Here is a 20382-nt window from a genome sequence, read left to right on the forward strand (position 1 = left end):
TTATTTATTTATTTTTGTCTTTTTAGGGCTGAACCGAGGCATATGGAGGTTCCCAGGCTAGGAGTTGAATTGGAGCTGCAGCTGTGACCTACACCACAGCTCATGGCAACACCGTTTCCTTAACCCACTGAGCGAGGCTAGGGATCAAACCCACATCCTCATGGATCCTAGTCAGGTTTGTTAACCGCTGAGCCACGGAGGGAACTCCAGAAAGTACTGTTTCTTGACCTTGTAGTTAAATTAAGCAAAATTTAAGAATGAGACTTGATTGTTTGGTTTCTTTAAAATGAAGAATGGCTTTGACCAAATTTACGGAAGTTAAATTTCTTGAACTAAATGGATGAAATTAATCTTACTTTTAATTACAGTTTCTTGTGACAATATTGAAATGAGCTTCTCTGTCTTTGATGAAGAGCCAAGGATCCCTATTACCAATGTTGTAAAGAAATTTGCAAAAATTGGGTAAAATAATCTTTTGAATATTGATGCTATATATAAAATATGTGCATACATACATTCACATTCACATCACTGAATATATGTACTAATGATTAAAACTAGGCTTCACTTTTTTTTCTATTCATAAGACATTTCAGAGCAAGTTGGTTTTGATTTTTTTTTTTTTTGCTGAAATCTATTCACTTTGTAAGCAATAGCATGAGGATGTATGTGGTCTCTCATAGTGCCAATGCCAAAAGCTTTTATAGGATGCTATTATTTTAATTCATTTAGAACTGTATATTTCCCTCCACTGACACGAATTTTGGGTCTTTGCCCAATTTCCCTATTTGGGGAATGTAGGAGAGATGTGATCACATAGTTTATGCCAATGTACTTCAATATTTTTTGTTTTATGCATTTTCATTTCTTGTCTCTCAGAGTTCCTGCTGTGTGCAGTGGGCTAACAATCAGACTGCAGTGGCCAGGATCGCTGTGGAGGCGCAGGTTTGATCCCCAGCCTAGGAACTTCCATATGCCGCAGGTGCAGCCACAAAAAAAAAAAACCCTAGTTTCTTCTCTCTTTTATACAGTAAATGTTTTATTTATCCTTACATTTTTCTGATAGTAAGAGTAACACCTACTCTCTGTAAAAAAATTCAGACACTGAAATCTGAAACCCAGAAAGTAAATGTCCCTCCGCCAATATCACTTCTTGTATTAACTTCTCTTAACAGTTTGAAGTATATTCTTTCAGATTTTTTTCTATACATATAATAACAGTGATGTATGTATGTTCTTTTACAAGAGTCATTGGAATCATACTAATTTTGCTACTCTGCAACTTGCTTTCTTTTCCCTTAACTCTGTATCCTTGAGCACATTCATGCAGGTAAATATAGATCTACTTCATACACTTTAATAGGATTTCACCAGATGGTTGTATTGTAATACTTCTTTTTAATCCAGACATCCTTTGGTGGATATTAGGTTGTTTCTATTTCTTTATCTATATGGAAACAATAATGACCATCATGCCCTTGTAATACATTTGGGGGGGCGCACTTGAGTATTTCCATAAAATAAACTTCTAGAACTGGAATTGCTGGATCAAAGGGCATGAATATTTCACATACTTGTTGGCTGCACCTGTAGCCTGCAGAAGTTCTGGGACTGGGAATCAAACCTGCACTGCAGCAGTGACAACACTGGATCCTTAAGCCACTGCATCATCACATTTTAATGGCTGTCACTAAGTGGCCTCCCAGATAGGCGATACCAACTTGCACTCCCACCAATAGTAAATGATGATGCCCGTCTCCCTCTCTACCCATCAGCATTTATTTTCAAGTATATACGACATGATTCTAAATGCTTGAAAATGGGTGGGGTATTCATCCACTAGAGCTGCCATAACAAAATAGGATGCACTAGGTGGTTTAAATGAGAGACATTCTTAAAATTTAAGTATAGTTGATTTACAACATTGTATCAGTTTCAAGTGTATGATAAAGCAATTCAGTTTTTAGAGTAGAGTTGATTTACAGTGTTGTGTCAATTTCTGCTGTACAGCATAGTGACCCAGGGGGATTTTATATATATATATATATATATATATATATATATATATATATATATATATACACATATTCTTTTTCTCATACAATCCTCTATCATGGTCTATCCCAAGAGATTGAATATACTTCCCTGTGTGTAGAGTAGGACCCCATTGCTTATCCATTCCAAATATGATAGTTTGCATCTACCAACCCCAACTCCCAGTCCATCCCATTCCCTCCCCCCGGGATTCAGTTTTATATATGTGTTTATTTATTTTGTTACAGTTCTGGAGGTTGGAAGTCCAAGATCTAGGTGCTGGCAGGGGTGGTTTCTGGTGATACCTCTCTCTTGGGCTTGCAGATGGCCACCTCCTCACTGTGTGATGCCTTCTGTGTGTGTGTGTGCGTGTGCGTGTGCGTGTGTGTGTGTGTGTGTACAAAGAAAGAGAGATCTCTGGTGTCTCTTCCTCTTCTTATAAGGGCATCAGTCCTATTGCTTTAGGGTTCAACCCTCAGGCCCTCATTTAGCCTTAATTACCACCTTAAAGGTCCTATTTCCAAATACAGTCACATTAGGGGGTAGAGCTTCAACTTATGCATTTTGGGTGGGGCACCGTCCAGCCCATAATAGTAGGTAAAATGTAAATTGAAAAGTTGAGTGAGGCAGAGGAAACATTGAACCAACTGAGAGAGTGCAGAATCCTAACCACTAGACCACCAGGGAGCGTCTGAACCAACTGAAATAATGAGTGCATCACATCATCTAAGGCAACTTTGCAAGGTAAAGAAAGAGGAGCAGGAATACTAAAATTGATAGGTCTTTTACAGTTGAATTCTCTATTTCAGGAAAGTGGATTTGCTCTTGCTAATCTGGCTATTCAAATTCGAAGCAGGTATGTGAGTGGCATCTATTGTGGATCCCTATGTTCTTGTCCCTAGGGGATTTCCTTGCTTTTGGACTGATTTTAAGGGACTGCAGCATCTTCAGTTGCATCTTCTCTTCTGAGTGTAGGTTCTCTTTAGGATGAGGAAGAAGCCTGTATTCTTACTGTAGGGTGTAAAGCCAATGGGAGAACAGAACAGAGGAAAATAAATAGGGGAAACACTGGAATTGGACCCGGTTACGGGTTACCGGTTACCTCTAATGCCCCTTTGAGTTTTAAAATGCTATGATTCTGTGACTTAGAAAAAAAAAATCGTGCCTTAAAAGGGATGAAAGCCTAGGGGATGGCCAATGCCTGAGGATTTATTTATTTATTTTTGTTTTTCTTTTTAGGGCTGCATCTGTGGCATATGGAAGTTCCGAGGCTAGGGATCAAATTGGAGCTGCAGTTGCCAGCCTATGTATGCCACAGCCACAGCAACGTGGGATCTGAGCAGCATCTGCGACCTACACCACAGTTCACTACAACACCGGATCCTTAACCCACTGAGTGAGGCCAGGGATTGGACCTGCATCCTCATGGATACTAGTCAGGTTCATTTCCACTGAGCCACAACGGGAACTCCAGGTCTTTTATTTTCAGATAATGCATTTTCAAGAATTAGAAATTTCGAGGGAGCTTGAAACGTTTAAAGTGGGGAATGCTGACTAGTTCAAAACTTGTCTGGGGCACAGATTTGGAGAGATGATTGCAGTGAAATTGGCAGGCGCTGAGTAGTATCCAGAAGACCATGACCAAGGCAACTGGTCATCTGAGAGGTAGTTCCCTGCTCTGGCCCTGCACATACACTAGTCCTCTGTTCAAGGGACATCCAGAGGAATCCCTTTGAAAATAAGATGGTTCTGGTATACTGTGGTAAATTGATTTTAAAAATGTTGAACATGGCTGCCTATCTTCCACACACTGAGATTTTGGCTTCTTAAGCATGCGCAAATATAAATAGTTTCAAGAAGATTCATGGAAAGTAATGGAAGTAAATTCATGATAGGTTATTAAGAGAAAACTGGACTTTTTTTTTTTAAACTGTGTCTATGGAGTTCCTGCTGTGGCACAGTGGGTTAAGAATTTAGCTACAGCATCTCTGGTTACTGCAAGGCTGAGAGTTTGATACCCAGTCTGGCGCAGTGGGTTAAAGGATCTGGCATTGCCACAGCTGTGGCATAGGTCACACCGAAGCTGCAGCTCGGATTCAATCCCTGGCCCGGGAAATTCCTTATGCTATGGGTTCGACCATAAAACAAAAACAAAACAAAAACAAACAAAACTGTGTCTATGATTTTTCCCTATTACAAAGGTAATATGTGGCCATTGTAAAAATCTTTTTTTTTTTTCTTTTTAGGGCTGCACCTGTGGCATATGGAGGTTCCCAGACTAGGGGTTGAATTGGAGTTACAGCTGCCGGCCTACACCACAGCTCACGGCAACGACGGATCCTTAACCCACTGAGCAAGGCCAGGGATCGAACCTGTGTCCTCTTGGATGCTAGTCGAGTTCACTAACCGCTGAGTCATGACGGGAACTCCAAATTTTTTTTTATTATACTTAATTTACAGTGTTCTGTCAATTTCTGCTGTACAGCAAAGTGACCCAGTTTTTTATATATATATATATATATATTTTTTCTTTCTTTCACATTATCCTCCATTGGAGCCTTAGTATTTTTCAAATTCCAAGCTGGGGGAATTCTACTGTTCTGCCTCAGAGCTGTCTTCCTCCTAAACTTGTTCCTTCATGTATTTGATACTATAATTCATTTTCTATAATTTTTGATGCTTTTGATACAGAGAAACTACTGAGGAAGAGATAATAATGGACCAAACATTTGTAAGTAATTTTTTAAAACATACCTACTTGTAACTCATCCTATACTTGATTAGATACAGGTCAATAGCTCTTCCATCCAAGTGTATATTATCAGGCAAAGTTCAGTTGTGATAAGTGCAGGTCAAATTACATGACTTTCTTTGGGATCTGCATGAGAAGCCGCTAAGAAAACCATGTTTTGCTCTTCTGGACTGTCTATATGGTAGTTGTTTGAGGCACGTCTTGTGGGCTATGGGAGTGTGGAATGATTTGGAGGTCGTAAATGGTAAACAGAATTTCTTGGTGGTAGACATCTTGCAAAAAGGCCTGCTTTTTCCAAGAGTGATGCAATTGTTTGCAAGACATTCACATAATAAATTCACTTTTTATTCCTATAGATTTAAAGTGTGATGAAACTATCTTCCATCATCTTCTCTAGTGCCTCACAGCTTTATGACGTTAGACTCTGAAAGGATTAGTAAGCACACAGGTTTTAAGGTATTTAAACCTGAGATAGATATTTTGACTATACAAAATACAATCAAGCCTACAGTGCGTTCCAAATCACCTGCCATCATTTAAAATATTTTCTGGAAATACCTGAGTCAGAATTTAAAAATTTAATAACATTATAGATAACAGGATATAACTAAACTTTCTCTCAATAGGTGAGTGTAAAAGCATTTTGGAGATAATGTGGTCCCCAGAGTTAGGCTGCCTGAGTTAAAATCCCTACTCTTCCACTTCCTGACTGTGAGACCTTGGGCAACTTAAACTCCCTGTGCCTCAGTTTCCTTATTTGTAAAACGGGGATAATAATATTACCATTCTTCACAGGGCTGGTGGGAAGATGGAATGGGGTCATTTACAATATAGCACTTAGCACAGGACACAGAGCATAGTCAAATCTTGCTGGTATTTAATATTGTCATGTTTTTAATATCACCATGTTTGGATGATCTAGAGCCTGAAGGCTTTGACTCTGCTCCCAGTTCTGTGACTCATCAGCTGTGGGCTATTGGGCAGATTATTTAATGTCTCTGAGACTAGAAAACAGGGTGAGCCTCCCTCTATTACCCACCCAGCTGTGTTGGTGTCAGGACTAAGTGCGTTGATGTTTTTGAGAGTGATTTGTAGATGGCAATGGGTTACATAAGTGTAAAATATAATTGTGATTGTGCTTGTTAGCGATAAGCCCCATAGGCAGTTTTGACATTGGTTTAAAGATTTCGGTGACTACGTACTTTCGCGTTACCTGGAACAGAGACAAGAGCAAGAAATGGCTACAATTTCCCATGTACCATGCAGGTGGGAGCTGAGTTTATTCATAGCTGGTACATTTAGTTCTGATTTTCCTTCCATTTAATTCCATATGTGCATCCTGTCGGTCAGAATTGTCAAAAGGAGATCAAAGTACCTGGCGGTTATTTTACAGGTGCTGTAATTGTGCTGTCGTCATCATGAAAGAAGTTGTTTCGCTTGGTCATGGCACAGCCTAGCATTCTGCCTACTGACTCTTTGTAGTGAAGAGAACATGGGGTCCAAAGTTGTCATCATTTGGGGATGAGGCAATAGTGTTTGTTGTTGTGGGGGAAAAAAGCCCATGAAATACTCAGCAGGGAAACTGAAAAACAGCGTGGAAAGCAGCCTTGGTCCCATCCCAGTCATGGTCCAGCTCCTCCGGGAACACTGGCTGTTGCCGGTCTGCCTGATGCAACTCAAAAAAGGACATATAGGAGTTCACATCATGGCTCGGTGGGTTAAAAATCCTCCCAGTATCCATGAGGCTGTCGGTTCAATCCCTGGCCTCTCTCAGTGAGTTAAGAATCTGGCTTTACTGTGAGCTCTGGTGTATGTAGGTCACAGATGCTTCTCGGATCCCGCGTTGCTGTGGCTGTGGTGTAGGTCGGCAGCTGCAGCTCCAATTCGATCCCTAGCCTGGGAACTGCCATATACAGCAGGTGCAGCCCTAAAAAGACACAAAAAAAGGGACATATAGCCATGGAAGGCTTATGGAAAGGTCATTATTAAAATATTCAGGGTGCTAAGAGGAGAGGGTCTGTTGCAGCAAGAGAAGAGGCTTAAAAAGGAGTTTTCTTCATACTGTTAAGATGAGAGCTAAGAGACAGGCTACCAGTGGGATGGTAGGATGAACAGGGACTTCACTACCTGGGGCTCAGTGGGGGCTGACACGGCTTACATTAGACATAGAAATTTTGAGTAAAAACAGGCACATCTAACGTTTCAAAGCTGGTACGAAATATAGGAAATGTGTTCCTAAAAAAGATGTATTTACAAATGGAACTGGAGAACAGGCAGAGGTAAGTCTGTGAATCTGAAATGTCCTCTGTAATGGAAGAACAGAGGAATTTGAATGGTTGAGGACTTCGCTACAGAGGTTGAGGTTAAGGACAGCCCTTTTCTTTCCTAACATATCTTTTAGTGGTTAGGCTATTCAGAAATGAGATACTAGGTCTGTGTGACCTTGGCTAAGGCTCAGTTCCTTCATCTGTAGAATGGGGGTGATAATAGCACTCCATCATACGACTCTTGTGAAGACAACATGAATTAAAACATGCTAATGAGAGCTCTACAAATGTTGGCTACTATTCGTTTTGTTTGTTTTGTTTTTTCAGGGCCTCGCCTGCAGCATATGGAAGTTCCCAGGCTGGGGTCGAATCAGGGCTGTAGCCGCTGGCCTACGCCACAGCCACAGCCACAGCAACTCGGGATCCAAGCCTCATCTGTGACCTACACCACAGCAACGCTGGATCCTTAACCCGCAGAGAGAGGCAAGGGATTGAGCCTGCGTCCTCATGGATGCTAGTTGGGTTCGTTAAGCCCCGAGCCACGACGGGAACTCCGAATGCTGGCTACTATTCTTATCATCATCATCATCATTCTATTATGGAAATAGGCCTTCTGTAGAACACATCTTTATAGACTAATTGAGCGTGTGCCTGTTTGCCTCATTGCGGTAATGATGGGTAAATTAGAGACCAGAGGGATAAAAGGTTTTCTGTGAAGTAATAAGTCCTGAGTACTCCATCTTCTCTATTAATTATCACGAACTTGTAGAAATTGCATGGCTAGTTAATTTTAGCATAATGCAAATGTTGCTGATGGTTCTTTTGAAAATGGGTTTTGAGTTGTTTTGGATATGAGAACATTTATCAGATAACTGGGATATGCTGTCTTCCATCATTTCTTAAGACTTGCCACTTAATAGCTATAAAATGCTTGGTATTTATGGACTACTAATTAAGTCATCTGCACAGAATTTCAGCTCCACAGGCCAAGATGCACTCTGTGGCCATAACTGCATCATCTTTCTTTTGTGCTCTGCCTTTTAGCTGTATTTGTCAGAGTCATCGTAAAGACCAACTCTTCTTTAGCACCCATTGAGCTGATTATCAGGATCAAAAGTAAAACACATGGCAACTCACGCATGCAGACGTCACACAAGATCAACTGATATTTTTAGTAAAGTCTGAACACATTGCAGTGAAAAAACTAGGTAATTTGGGGGTGGGGTTTTTTTATCCCCTTTGTTATAAAAGCTCCAGATGCATCCATAGATCCTCACAAACTATTCCATTTAGAATGGAGAAGCAATGAGGTCCTACTCTATAGCACATCTATTAACACTAACTTGATCCAGTCTCTTGGGAGAGACCATGATGGAAGAGAAAAAAGGGAGTGTATATGTGTGTAAGACTGGGTCACTTTGCTGTACAGCAGAAATTGGCACAACACTGCAAATCGACTATACTTTAATTATAAACGAAAAAAATAAGTTTAAAAACAAACATAGTAAGAGATCCTGTGTTCAGAGGGGGAGAGAAACTGTCTTCAAGCTCCTTTCCACATCCTCAGGGCTCACCTGCCCTGACAACCTTTCTACCTGGAAGAGCTTGTTAAAAAAAACAGGATGCCAGAGGGCTTGCCAGAGACCATTGATCAGCTCTGGACACCAGCGGTGGCCGGCCCATCAATGGAGTGGGAAGGCTGTCTCTCTGGCTTAAATATTCAGAGATCTGGCATGCTCCTTCTTTACACGCAATAGCTTCCCAGTAGATACTTGCTGAGTTCTTGATCCATTCGGGCAGCCTCTTCATCTCAGAAAGTGATCCAGGAACAGTCCAAAAGTTCTCGGGCTTCTTCTTTTTGGATTAGCAAGGCTTTAATGGGAAAAGAGCAAGTCTACTGGGCCACACCGCACCCTTCCCGTTGCCACCCACTCTCTTCCTTTTTCCTGGGAGACTGAGGGGAAGACTCGGGGCTAACCCAGATAACACAGAAACTTTAGAAGGCACAAGCTCAGCAACAAGCTCAGGAAGTGGCAGAGGGCAGGCTGAGATCGAGCAAGGATGAGTGTGACGTGGGAGGCAGGGAAGTCTTGAAGCCACGGACAAAGCCCACCGTGCACATGGCGCTAAGGAAGGTGTCTGAGAGCGAGAGGAAGGGAAAGGAGTCTTCTACCTTCTGCAGGGATGTGACCTCTGAGCCCTTGGAACTCCGAGTGGATTCAAAAAGAGGACAGGTAGCAGGGCTGGATGCTTACCTGTGAGCTTGGCAATCACAGCTCTTGGTTACCACAAGTATGAACCAAAATCCCTGCAAGCTTTTAAATTCATGGGGTGGAAGGGTCCGATTTGGATGTCAGTTCCCCTCCATGTTTTCCTATTTTTTTTTTCTTTTTCTTTTTCAGCTGCCCTGTGGCATATGGAGTTCCTGGGCCAGGGATCAGATCCGAGCCACAGCTGTGACCTAAGCTGCAGTTGTAGCAACATGGGATCCTCTAACCCACTGTGCCTGTCCAATATCGAACCTGCGTCCTCATGCTGCAGAGACAGTGCCTTTCCCGTTGCACTGCAGAGACAGTGCCTTTCCAGTATTTTGGTATTTTAACCGGTGAAGCTGACATCTGTTAACACTAAAATTCCAAAATAAGAAAACAAAAACAAAAACAAACCAAAAAAAAAACACCGGGAGAGGAAGCTGGGATGGCTGGGCAAGGCTGGCTAGCCGGCTCCTCCAGTCACTCTGTCAACACCTGACAGAAAGATTTCTGGAACCAGGGTCACAAACCCCCTGGGTGGTCAATAAAACCTGGGACCTTAAACTTAGCCCGGGCTACAAGACTTGGCAGCAAAACCTTGCCTTCAACACCAACATCAGAACAGAGGTCCCTTGTCTATATTATTGACAATGGATAAATCGAGTTTCCTAAAACCAAATCTACCCCAGAGTCCATTAAGAAGGAGCCACCAGAAAGAGAAGCTGACCTATACTCCTGTCATTGCACCTCAGGCTGTTAACAATTGGCTTCGAAAGGACAGCAATTGGCAGATATGGACATTTGACTTGCTCTGCACCCCTTTCTGTGGCTTGATTTTTTTCAATGCCTAAGTACCACTAAAAAAAAAAAAAAAAAAAAAAAAAAAACAAGGCAGAAAAACTGTCCCATCAACTGATAGTTTTAATGCAAAGGACCAAATGTGAGGTTGTACTGGGAGCCTTATTTTTTTACAAAGACTTCATTTAATGCTATTTTCAGCCGGATTTAAATTGCCTAGTAGAAAAGTTTTCCCCTTTTATTTGTGATATTTATGTGCAAGGTAATAATGATGGGTCATAATGGATGTTCATGAAACTTTTAAGTGCCTTTTGCCCTTTCAAATGTGCATACATTTTCTCTGTAGATCCCGGAAAGTGCAAAGCTGCAGAAACAGCCTCTCAATACAAAGGGACATATAAGTGGCTCTTAACCAACCCTAACGAGGCAGCCCAACTAGATGCATAAAAAATGAGGATGGAAACGCTGCTAGAATCTCTTATGTACCAGCCAAATTCTAATTGCTAGTTCAGATACACAAAGATCTGCTTAATTGGGGCATGTTTCCATGTCGTTTGTCTAAGCGTGCTCCCTCTCTCTCCCTCTACTGCCCATCTTCCTTTCTTTCTTCCACCTTTTGGACCCACTTAAGCATACACATGCTGCATAATAACATTCCAGAAAAATTATCAAGAGGACAAAAGAGAAAAAAAAGGCACCCATAACCCCACCACCTGAACACAGCTGTTTTTAGTTTGTTTTATTTTTCCATCTAGCCTTTTCACCATATGCCTTTTAAATTTTGTGTAGTGGTATTCACTGTCCTTATTGCAATAATGTCATTTACCCTTTCACTGAATGGTTTATCAAACATTTTCTATGCTTTACATTCATCTTCTTAATGACCATTTCAAAAGACTGCCTCAGAAGCGACCTCGTTGATGGGCCATAATAATTTACTAAATCACTCTTCTATTGTTGACTTTAACATTTTCCTTTTTAAAATCATCAGCCCCTCTTTTCTTACTCTCTGCTACTGGTTTATGCCATTAACTTAAGTGGGAAAGACCAGAGGGGCAGCAGGTTTGGACAAAAGCTTAAAAGCTCTCTTTTGGAAGGCCACATCTTGGACTGGGTCCTACCCCTTTCTGCCTGCATCTAATCACTTAGCGAGTCATGCCGCTTTTATGGTCACAATCAGAGCTCACATGCAGCCTTTTCTTTCAGACTCCACAGCCCCTCCCTGGGTGCCTACTATTAGAGCAGTCTTCAGGCCTTCTAACAGTCCACTACCTCCCAGCTATGCTTCTCATGGCCACCGGCGCGATTTTCCTAAAATATGGCTGCCGCTCCATCCATCTTCCACTCCAGGTCCATATTACCTCAAAGAATTAAGTCCAAACCCCTAAATAAAGTACTTGAGATCCACAGGCTCCTTTCCTTATCATGCACTCCAGCCGAAAAGGGCCATTGCCATCCTGGACTTGGGTCTCTTGCTCTGCTTGGTGATGGGGGTGGGAGGTAGGGCTTTCTCCATCTCTGTCCATTTAGTGCCCAGCTCAGCTCAAAAGTTGCAAATAAATTCTCCTTGCTTGGTAGTCCAATAGATTCAGTTTTGTTTACACAGTTTTTCATCTCATATCTTGCCTCATAAACGTAGTTACATGTACAGTCTCAAAGCACCAAGTTACAAGCTCCTCAAGGAATGAGACCTTGCTCTGTTTGGCTGTAGTACTTGCTGCCAGTCCTGGAACATAGCAGGTTCCTAGTAAATATGTTAGCTGATTGGCAGTGAACTGGCTTGAATTGGAAGGGGCATAGTGGAGGGTGAGTGCTGAGGGCCAATGAGCTGCAGAAGGTGCTATAGTAACTGCCTTGAGTAAGCTAAAATGCTGAAATAGAGATGACAATTTCCTTTTTAGTTTTTAAATTTTTAATAGAAATTGCATTCTATTTTTAGAGTGCCTTTTGAAAAATTCTTACATACTTTACATAGCATAAAATGTACCCACTTTAAATGTAAATTCAATGATTTTTTTCAAATATTCACGGAGTTGTGCGACTGTCACCATGATCTAATTTTAAAACATTCCTGTCATCCCAGAGATAACAGCTCTTCTTACAGCTATGAGGGGCTATCTCATTGTGGTTTTGAGAGGCCACAACTGTAACAGGAATTTCCTCTTAAAATGAGGGTAAGAAACAAAAGTGAGCATAGGAGTCACGTCCAGAGGGGTAAAATCTCTGCCTTGGCTCTTGTTCTGCTAGTCATTGCCCCTTCTTGGGCTCACTTGTCTGTTTATACCTCCTGTGTGGGGACCCTGGCTTCACTTGCTCCCTGAGAGCAAAGTTTTCTTCGTTGTACAAATTGAGCTCCCACCTTGGCTAGGAGAGCTGGGAGGCATGCCGAAGATAGCCCGGGTTCCTTCACCAGTCCAGGCCGAACTCTTCTGGCCTCATCTTCCAATGATGAAGCTTTTTGTCTGTCTCTCCTCTCTTTTTCAGCTCCTTAACAATACCAATACTGGCAAATCTCACTGGGAAAAACCGAAGTTTGCAAATTGCTTCAAGGACTCCCGAATAAGATTTTGGATCTTGCTAACATCACAATAAGTGACAGTAAGACTGTTCTGTCCACGTTAGAGAAATGACGGAACCTTGGTTTGTCTACTTGGCTTGAGGCCAGAGAGAGTACAGGCAAAGCTCACGTAGGAAAATCTACCTGACAACTAGGTAGTTACTATTGGTGGAGGTGGGAGTGAAGTATGAGGAGTTGGAACTGTCAGTGTTTGGGGTTGTATGGGTTTTTTTTATTATTATTTTATAAATTTTTGGCTAGTTCTTATTTTTGGTTTTATTTTAATTTAAAAAAAGTTTTCAATATACACAATGGAATACTACTCTGCCATAAAGAAGAACAAGATAATGCCATTTGCAGCAACATGGATGGAACTAGAGCCTCTCATACTGAGTGAAGTAAGCAGAAAGAGAAAGACAAGTCTATGGCCACACCACCCTGAACGTGCCCAATCTCGTCTGATCTTGGAAGCTAAGCGGGGTCGGGCCAGGTTAGTACTTGGATGGGAGAAAGAGAAAGACAAATACCATACGATATCACTTATACCTAGAATCTAATATACGGCACAAGTGAACCTTTCCACAGAAAAGGAAATCATGGACTTGGAGAATAGACTCGTGGTTGCCAAGGGGGAGGGGGAGGGAGTGGGGTGGATTGGGAGTTTGGGATTAATAGATGCAGACTATATTGCCTTTGGAATGGATTAGCAATGAGATCCTGCTGCACAGCACTGGGAACTCTGTCTAGTCACTTATGATGGAGCATGATAATGTAAGAAAACAATGTGTACATGTATGTGTGACTGGGTCACCATGCTGTACAGTAGAAAAACAATAAAAGGTAAAAAAAAAAGTTTTCATAGGTAATACTTCAATATTGAAAAAAAAAGAACATTAACCAGGTTGCAGCTGAAGAAAAAAAAGAAAAAAGAAACCTCTTACACGTTAGCAGTCTCTCTCCCTTCCCTCCCTTCCTCCCAGCCCCTGGAAATCTCTAATCTGCTTTCATTCTTTCTTCTTTTAATTTTGTTTGATTGTAGTAAGAATACTTTTGGAGGGTTTTTTGTTTTTGTTTTGTCTTTTGTCTTTTTAGGCCCGAACCCACAGCATATGGAGGTTCCCAGGCTAGGGGTCAAATTGGAGCTGTAGCTGCCAGCCTACGCCACAGCTCACGGCAATGCCAAGTCCTTAACCCACTGAGCGAGGCCAGGGATCAAACCTTCGTCCTCGTGGGTGCTAGTCATTTTCGTTTCCACTGAGACACAACGGGAGCTCCTATTGTCGTAAGAATACTTTGCATAAGATCTACCTTCTTGATAATTTCTTAAGTGTACATTACTACTGAGTATAGGTACAATGTTTATGGCAGATCTCTAGAACTTATCATGTTTAACTGAAAGTTTATGCCTGTCAATTAGTAACTCCCTATTTCCAGCCCCTGGCAACCACCATTTTACTCTGTGCTCCTGTGAGTTCGACTATTTTATGTCCCACATGTAAGTGAGATCATGCACTATTTATCTTTCTGAGTCTGGCTTATTTCACTTAGCAAAATGCCCTCCAGTTTCATCCATGTCATTGCAGATGGCAGGCTTTCCTTCTTTTTTAAGGCTGAATGATATTCCACTGTGTATGTATGTCTACATATATGCATAATAACATTTTAGTTTTCAATTATCTCTCTATGGGCACTTAGGTTGTTTCTATACCTTGACTGTTGTGAATAATGTTGCAATGAACATGAGAGTGCAGACCTGTCTTTGAGATAGTGATTTTAATTCCTTTGAATATATACCCAACAAGTGGGATTGCTGGATTGTATGGTAGTTCTAGTTCAAAAAAAATTTTTTTTTGTCTTTTTGCGGCATATGGAGGTTCCCAGGCTAGGGGTCTGATCGGAGCTGTGGCCAATGGCCTACACCACAGCCACAGCAATGCCAGATCCGAGCCGTGTCTGCGACCTACACCACAGCTCACGGCAACACCGGATCCTTAACCCACTGAGCAAGGGCAGGGATTGAACCCACAACCTCATGGTTCCTAGTCAGTTTCATTTCTGCTGCACCACAATGGGAACTCCCTCATTTAAATTTTTGATTGTGGAGTTCCCATCGTGGCCCAGTGGAAACAAATCCAACTAGGAACCATGAGGTTGCGGGTTCAGTTCCTGGCCTTGCTCTGTGGGTTAAGGATCCAGTGTTGCCGTGAGCTGTGGTGTAGGTTGAAGACGCGGCTTGGATCTGGCGTTGCTGTGGCTATGGCATGGGCCAGCAGTAACAGCTCCAATTCAACCCCTAGCCTGGGAACCTCCATATGCCACTGGGTGCGGCCCTAAAAAGACAAAAGACCAGAAAAAAAAAAAAGAAAGAAAATTTTTGATTGTTTTCCATAATGGCTGAACCAGTGTACATTCACATCAACAGTGTACAAGGGCACCCTTTTCTCCAAACCCTTTGCCAACATTTATCTGTTGATTTTTGATAACTGCCATCTTGACAGTTACGATACCTCACTGTGGTTTTGATTCACATTTCTTTGATGATTAGTCACCAGGGAACTACTCTTAGCTCATTTTTAAATTATGTTGAGTTTTTTGCTATTGAGTCATGGGAGTTCTTTGTATATTTGGGGATTAACTTATCAGACATAGGGTTTGCAAATATTTTCTTCTGCTCTGTAGGTTGTCTTTTCACTCTGTTGCTTGTTTCCTTTGCTACGAGAAGCTTTTGTTTGATGTAGTCCCACTTGTTTATTTTTGTTTTTGTCACCTGTGCTTTTGGCATTGTATCCATGAAATCATTGCCAAGATCAATGTCATGAAGAGTTTCCCTTGCTTCCTTCCAGAAGTTTTAGAGTTTCAGGTCTTATATTTAAGTCTTAAATCTACTTCGAGATGATTTTTTTGTATATGGTGTAATATAAAGGTCCAGTTACATTCTCTTATATGTGGATACCCAGTTTTTCCCATTTGTTGAAGAAACTCTCCTTTCCTTAGAGTGTATTCTTTGCACCCTTGTTGAACATCAGTTGATCGTATATGTGTGGATTTATTTCTAGGCCTCCTGTTTGGTTCCATTGGTCTATATGTCTGTCTTAGACCAGCACTTTACTGTTTTGATTCTTGTAGCTTTGTAATATATTTTGCCATCAAGGGGTGTGATGTGTTTGTTCTACTTTCCTAAGGTTGATTTGACTGTTCAGGATTTTTTGTGGTTGCATGTGAATTTTACAATTGCTTTATCTCTGTAAAAATGCTGTTGGCTAGACCAGTTCAGTGAAGTCTATTTCCTCTGCAGTGTATAGCCTTTGATGCTGATCCTTGCAAAATACAGCCTTGGGAATGTACACCTTCCCTGAGCACCAGGGATGACTGTGGTTCTGAGTCTTTCTCTTCCTCTGATTTCCCCACTAAGCGTTGTACTGGTCTGCTTCTATTGGTATCACCCCCAGATGTTAGCTTCCTAATTGATAGTCGATTGCTCTGTTGTTTTTGACAAAATGCTGGGGTATAAATTGCCCCACAGTTTGATCCACTTAAAAAGTCTGTCTCCTCATCAGAGGAAGAGTATTAACAGTCTTTGAGGCTTTCTCCTAGCCTCCTCTAGGCAAAATATCTTTCTTATGGGGCAAGAGCTTGGGCAGGGGTGGTAGTAGTACTTCACTAGGGTCTTCCCAATGGAGCAGCAGCTATGTGTGTTTGGGCATAAAGGTGGACTTAGCACTGACACTCAGTTGTTGCCATGGCCCAGTATGGATCTTCCACTGCCCAGAGTCAGAAAGGTGGGAACCACTAATGTTTGCTTCCTGTCAAATCCACTCAGAATAGCTCTTCCATGGGAGTTCCCACTGTGGCTCAGTGGAAACAAACCCGACTAGTATCCATGAGGATTCAGGTTTGATCCCTGGCTTTGCTCAGTGGGTTCAGGATCCGGTGTTGCTGTGAGCTGTGGTGTAGGCCGGCAGCTGTAGCTCTGATTTGCCCCCTAGCCTGGTAACTTCCATATGCCACACCTGTGGCCCTAAAAAGCAAAAAAAAAAAAAAAAAAAAAAAAAAAGAATTGTTCTTCACTTCAGGGCCCTGGGGGAGATGGTAACTGCCACTCGGCCTCCTAGCCCAACAGAACAATTTTTCCATAAGGCAGAGCTGTGGGGGATGGGTGCAGTTCCTAACTCAAATGCCATGGCCTCCCGCTGCACTAACCAAGATTCTGTAGATTTTGTTGAATAAATGTTTCTCCATCTGTTGTAAGATCTCTCATCAATCTCCAGAGACTGTGAATGATTGTCTTTGCTAATTCTGATCTGCCTCTCCTTATCAGTGTTCTTTTTTTTTTTTAAGTATGTGTACACCTTTCCCTCACAGAATTTCCGTTTATACACTCCTTGTCTGGCATAAGTCTACTGCCTAAGGTGGGTTCCTCCCATGATGAATAGTTGGAAATACTGAGGTACAAGCATTCCAGTGCCCTGCGAAAGAGCCAGGGAAGAGCCTCGAGGCAGTGAACTTCTAAGACTTGGCTTTTTGCAGAAGATGTAAATTTGAGATCCTTGTCAAAGAAGATATTGAAGAATCAGAAGAGCAAGCACAGCTCTGATGGTTTCTAGATCTGTAATCATGAGTCAGGGCAAAGGAGAGCAGTGTGGCTTGAAGTGAGTGGGTGACAAGGTAGAGACATCTGTGTTTCCTGCTGACCTCCCTTCTTCTGAGTGACACATTTTTGTTCAATGTGTTAATAGAATTTTCTCTATAAAGTTAATCAACAACCATACAACAACAGAAGCATTGCACAGGGTTGGGATTTTTAGAAAACTAACCAGCAATCACTTTATTAAAAAAAAAAAAAAACAAACTGCAGAGGAACCAGCAGTTAGAAGGTGGCTGCAATGTATATAATTGAAAAATAAACTACCAAGTGCATTATCTTTGGAGCAATCCTTCTCTTCTTGTCAGTTAGGAGCTTAATGAACAATGAGTACATTTAAGGGAAGAAAGATGCATTCACGTTGACACAATTTTTCTTTAGCTTTCAGTCTAGCTGATGAGTATTCTATATCTCGGTTGGAGAAAAGTTAGCAGTTCCCCTACTTTAATCCTCAATTCACATAACTCCTTAGTAATAAATACAGTTAGAAAAGGTACTCCTGTTTCAGAGTTCTGTAGGTTCTTTGTTGTGCTCGTTTTTTGTTACCTCCATGATACTGAAGGCGCATCACACTCTGAAGTTGGCTGTAACTTTTCACAAAACTGTCTCCTGTCTGTGTTCATCCCACCAGCAGGGCGCAAGGGTGTGTGGCTGAGAGAGAGCCAGGTAATTCCCACAATGTCAGGGAGAAGTCCTGCAAAGCACAGCTATTCCAATCCCCAGCACCAGGGAGAAAGGGGACAAAGGCACAGATGCTGTTGTTGAAAGTGATATTGAAGAACATTAGTGTTGGAATCAAGCAGACCCAGATTAAAATCTGCATTAGAACCTCTCTGTTTTAATTTCTTTATCTACAGGGGATAATACTAGTACCCACCACATAGGGTTATTGTGATGTTGAGATGAAAAAATGTTTGTATGATGCCCTGCTGTGGTATGTTGTCTCCAAAGCAGCCACCATCAATTTTATTCCCTCCTTGTCAGCTGGGAGTTGAATCAGGGCTGGCTTGTCACTGCTGAGCCCAATAGAACTGGGCAGTAGTGATACTGTCCCCATTATGAGACCAACTATTAGGAAGCCTGGAAGCTTCTGCTTCCTTTCTCTTAGTACATTCTCGTTTGGGATTCTTCCTCTCAGAACCCAGATACCATGATATAAGAAGCCCAAACAGAGGTGTGCTGGAAAATGTTTAACAGTCACCTCTACCGAAAAAGAAAATAATCTGTAGCATTTGTTGATTTCCTTGGTGTAATACTCTTCCCATGGCTGAATACTAACTACAACATGTAGTAATGGAACATGAAGTTGGTAAGAGAACCACAGACGCAGTAGATATAAACAATCACAAAAACATAGATTATTAAAATATAGTTAAACATATGTACCATATCTTCTCAATCCATTCATATATACAGTGGAATACTACTCAGCCATACAAAAGAACAAAATAATGCCATTTGCAGCAATATGGCTGCAACTGGAGATTCTCATACTAAGTGAAGTCAGACAGAGAAAGACAAATACCATATCACTTATATGTGGCATCTAAAATATGGCATAGATGAACCTATCCACAAAACGAAAACAGACTCACAGACATGGAGAACAGACTTGTGGTTGCCGAGGGGGAGGGGGAGGGGCTGGGATGAATGGGAAGTTTGGGGTTGGTAGATGCAAACTATTACACTTAGAGTGTATAAGCAATGAGGTCCTACTGTATAGCACAGGGAACTATAACCAGTCTCTTGGGATAGATCATGATGGAAGATAATATAAGAAAGGGAATGGGAGTTCCCTTTGTGAATCAGTGGTTAACGAACCCAACTAGGACCCATGAGGATGCAGGTTTGATCCCTGGCCTTGCTCAATGGGTTAATGATCCATCGTTACTGTGAGCTGTGGTGTAGGTTGAAGATGTGCCTCAGATCCTGTGTTGCTGTGGCTGTGGCGTAGGCTGGCAGCTGTAGCTTCGATTTGATCCCTAGCCTGGGAACTTCCATATGCCACATCTGTGGCCCTAAAAAGCAAAAAAAAAATGAAAGGGAATGTATATATTTGTATGACTGGGACACTTTGCTGTACAGCAGAAATTGTCACAACACTGTAAATCAACTATACTTTAATAAAAAATTAAATTTAAAAAACAATCAAAATGTAGTAATTAGGAAGTGATGAGTTTTGAGTATTGCCATTGTTTTTAATATAATTATTTGTAAGTTTATATAATTTAACTTTCAATAAGGGCTCACAAAATTCCTGAAAATGTAACAGTTGGTTCTCCCAAGCTGATACAAACTGGCTCCAGTACACCATAAGTTACATCCAGTGTACCACTGAGCCTAATCCAGTGGGAGAACAGCCTCAGAAACAGCCTCAACTGACCCAAGGAAACTTCAAATGACAACAGCCCCAATTGACCAGTCCATGGTGGCATCAATTGCCAGCCATGTGAGGCAGCCATCTTGGACTTCCAGCCCAGGCTAGCCTTCAGATGATTCCAGCCTCAGCTGCCATCTGAATGTACCGTCATGAGAGACACCAAGTAAGAAGGGCTCAGCTGAGGCTAGTTGACACAGAGACCCATGGGGGATAAAAATAAATTATCTTAAGTCATTAAGTTTGGGGGTTGTTATGCAGTGGTAGATAACTGGAAAGCTGGTTTACAGAAATTGCTCAATAAATAACAGAGATTATTTTTGTTTTAATTGTTGTAATTACTGGCAGATTAACTTAAACTATTTCGAGTGATGGAGATCTATGTATCCTACAACTAATAAAGGAGGATTCCTTTTATTGCTTTTGCTTGGGGACTTGGAATTTTTACACAGTGAGTGTAATTTGTCCTGAATTTTCCTTAAAAATCATACAACTCCTAATGAAAAGTCTGTAATTACTTTCCACAATATATAGTCTCCCATTGGCCTGTTGTTTACTTTCATTCTGCTACAGCAGGGACTGCATGAAGTGAAGTTACACCACTAAAGCCCAAAGAATAATGACCCCAGGTGGGCAGCTCTGGCTATCCCATTTACAACACAGCCTGCACAATTTAATAAAAGTAGTAGAAAAAAAAGGGGGG

At 41.6% G+C, this 20382-nt stretch overlaps 1 protein-coding gene across 1 annotated transcript in view; it reads left to right on the top strand.

Annotated features, from left to right (window-relative positions):
• Nucleotides 1-20382, top strand: part of ADGRG4 (adhesion G protein-coupled receptor G4) — a gene marked incomplete at its 5' end in the record, with an annotated part of 90932 nt that overhangs the window by 26156 nt on the left and 44394 nt on the right. The window contains 11 exon segments of the mRNA XM_053743478.1: nt 364-470; nt 2824-2890; nt 4726-4760; nt 5995-6052; nt 8098-8110; nt 8112-8184; nt 8187-8261; nt 10450-10533; nt 10536-10585; nt 12588-12633; nt 12636-12701. Of these exon segments, the coding sequence (XP_053599453.1) occupies nt 364-470; nt 2824-2890; nt 4726-4760; nt 5995-6052; nt 8098-8110; nt 8112-8184; nt 8187-8261; nt 10450-10533; nt 10536-10585; nt 12588-12633; nt 12636-12701 (674 nt within the window).

Source organism: Phacochoerus africanus, chromosome X, assembly GCF_016906955.1.
Source record: "Phacochoerus africanus isolate WHEZ1 chromosome X, ROS_Pafr_v1, whole genome shotgun sequence".
Classification (NCBI taxonomy): domain Eukaryota; kingdom Metazoa; phylum Chordata; class Mammalia; order Artiodactyla; family Suidae; genus Phacochoerus; species Phacochoerus africanus.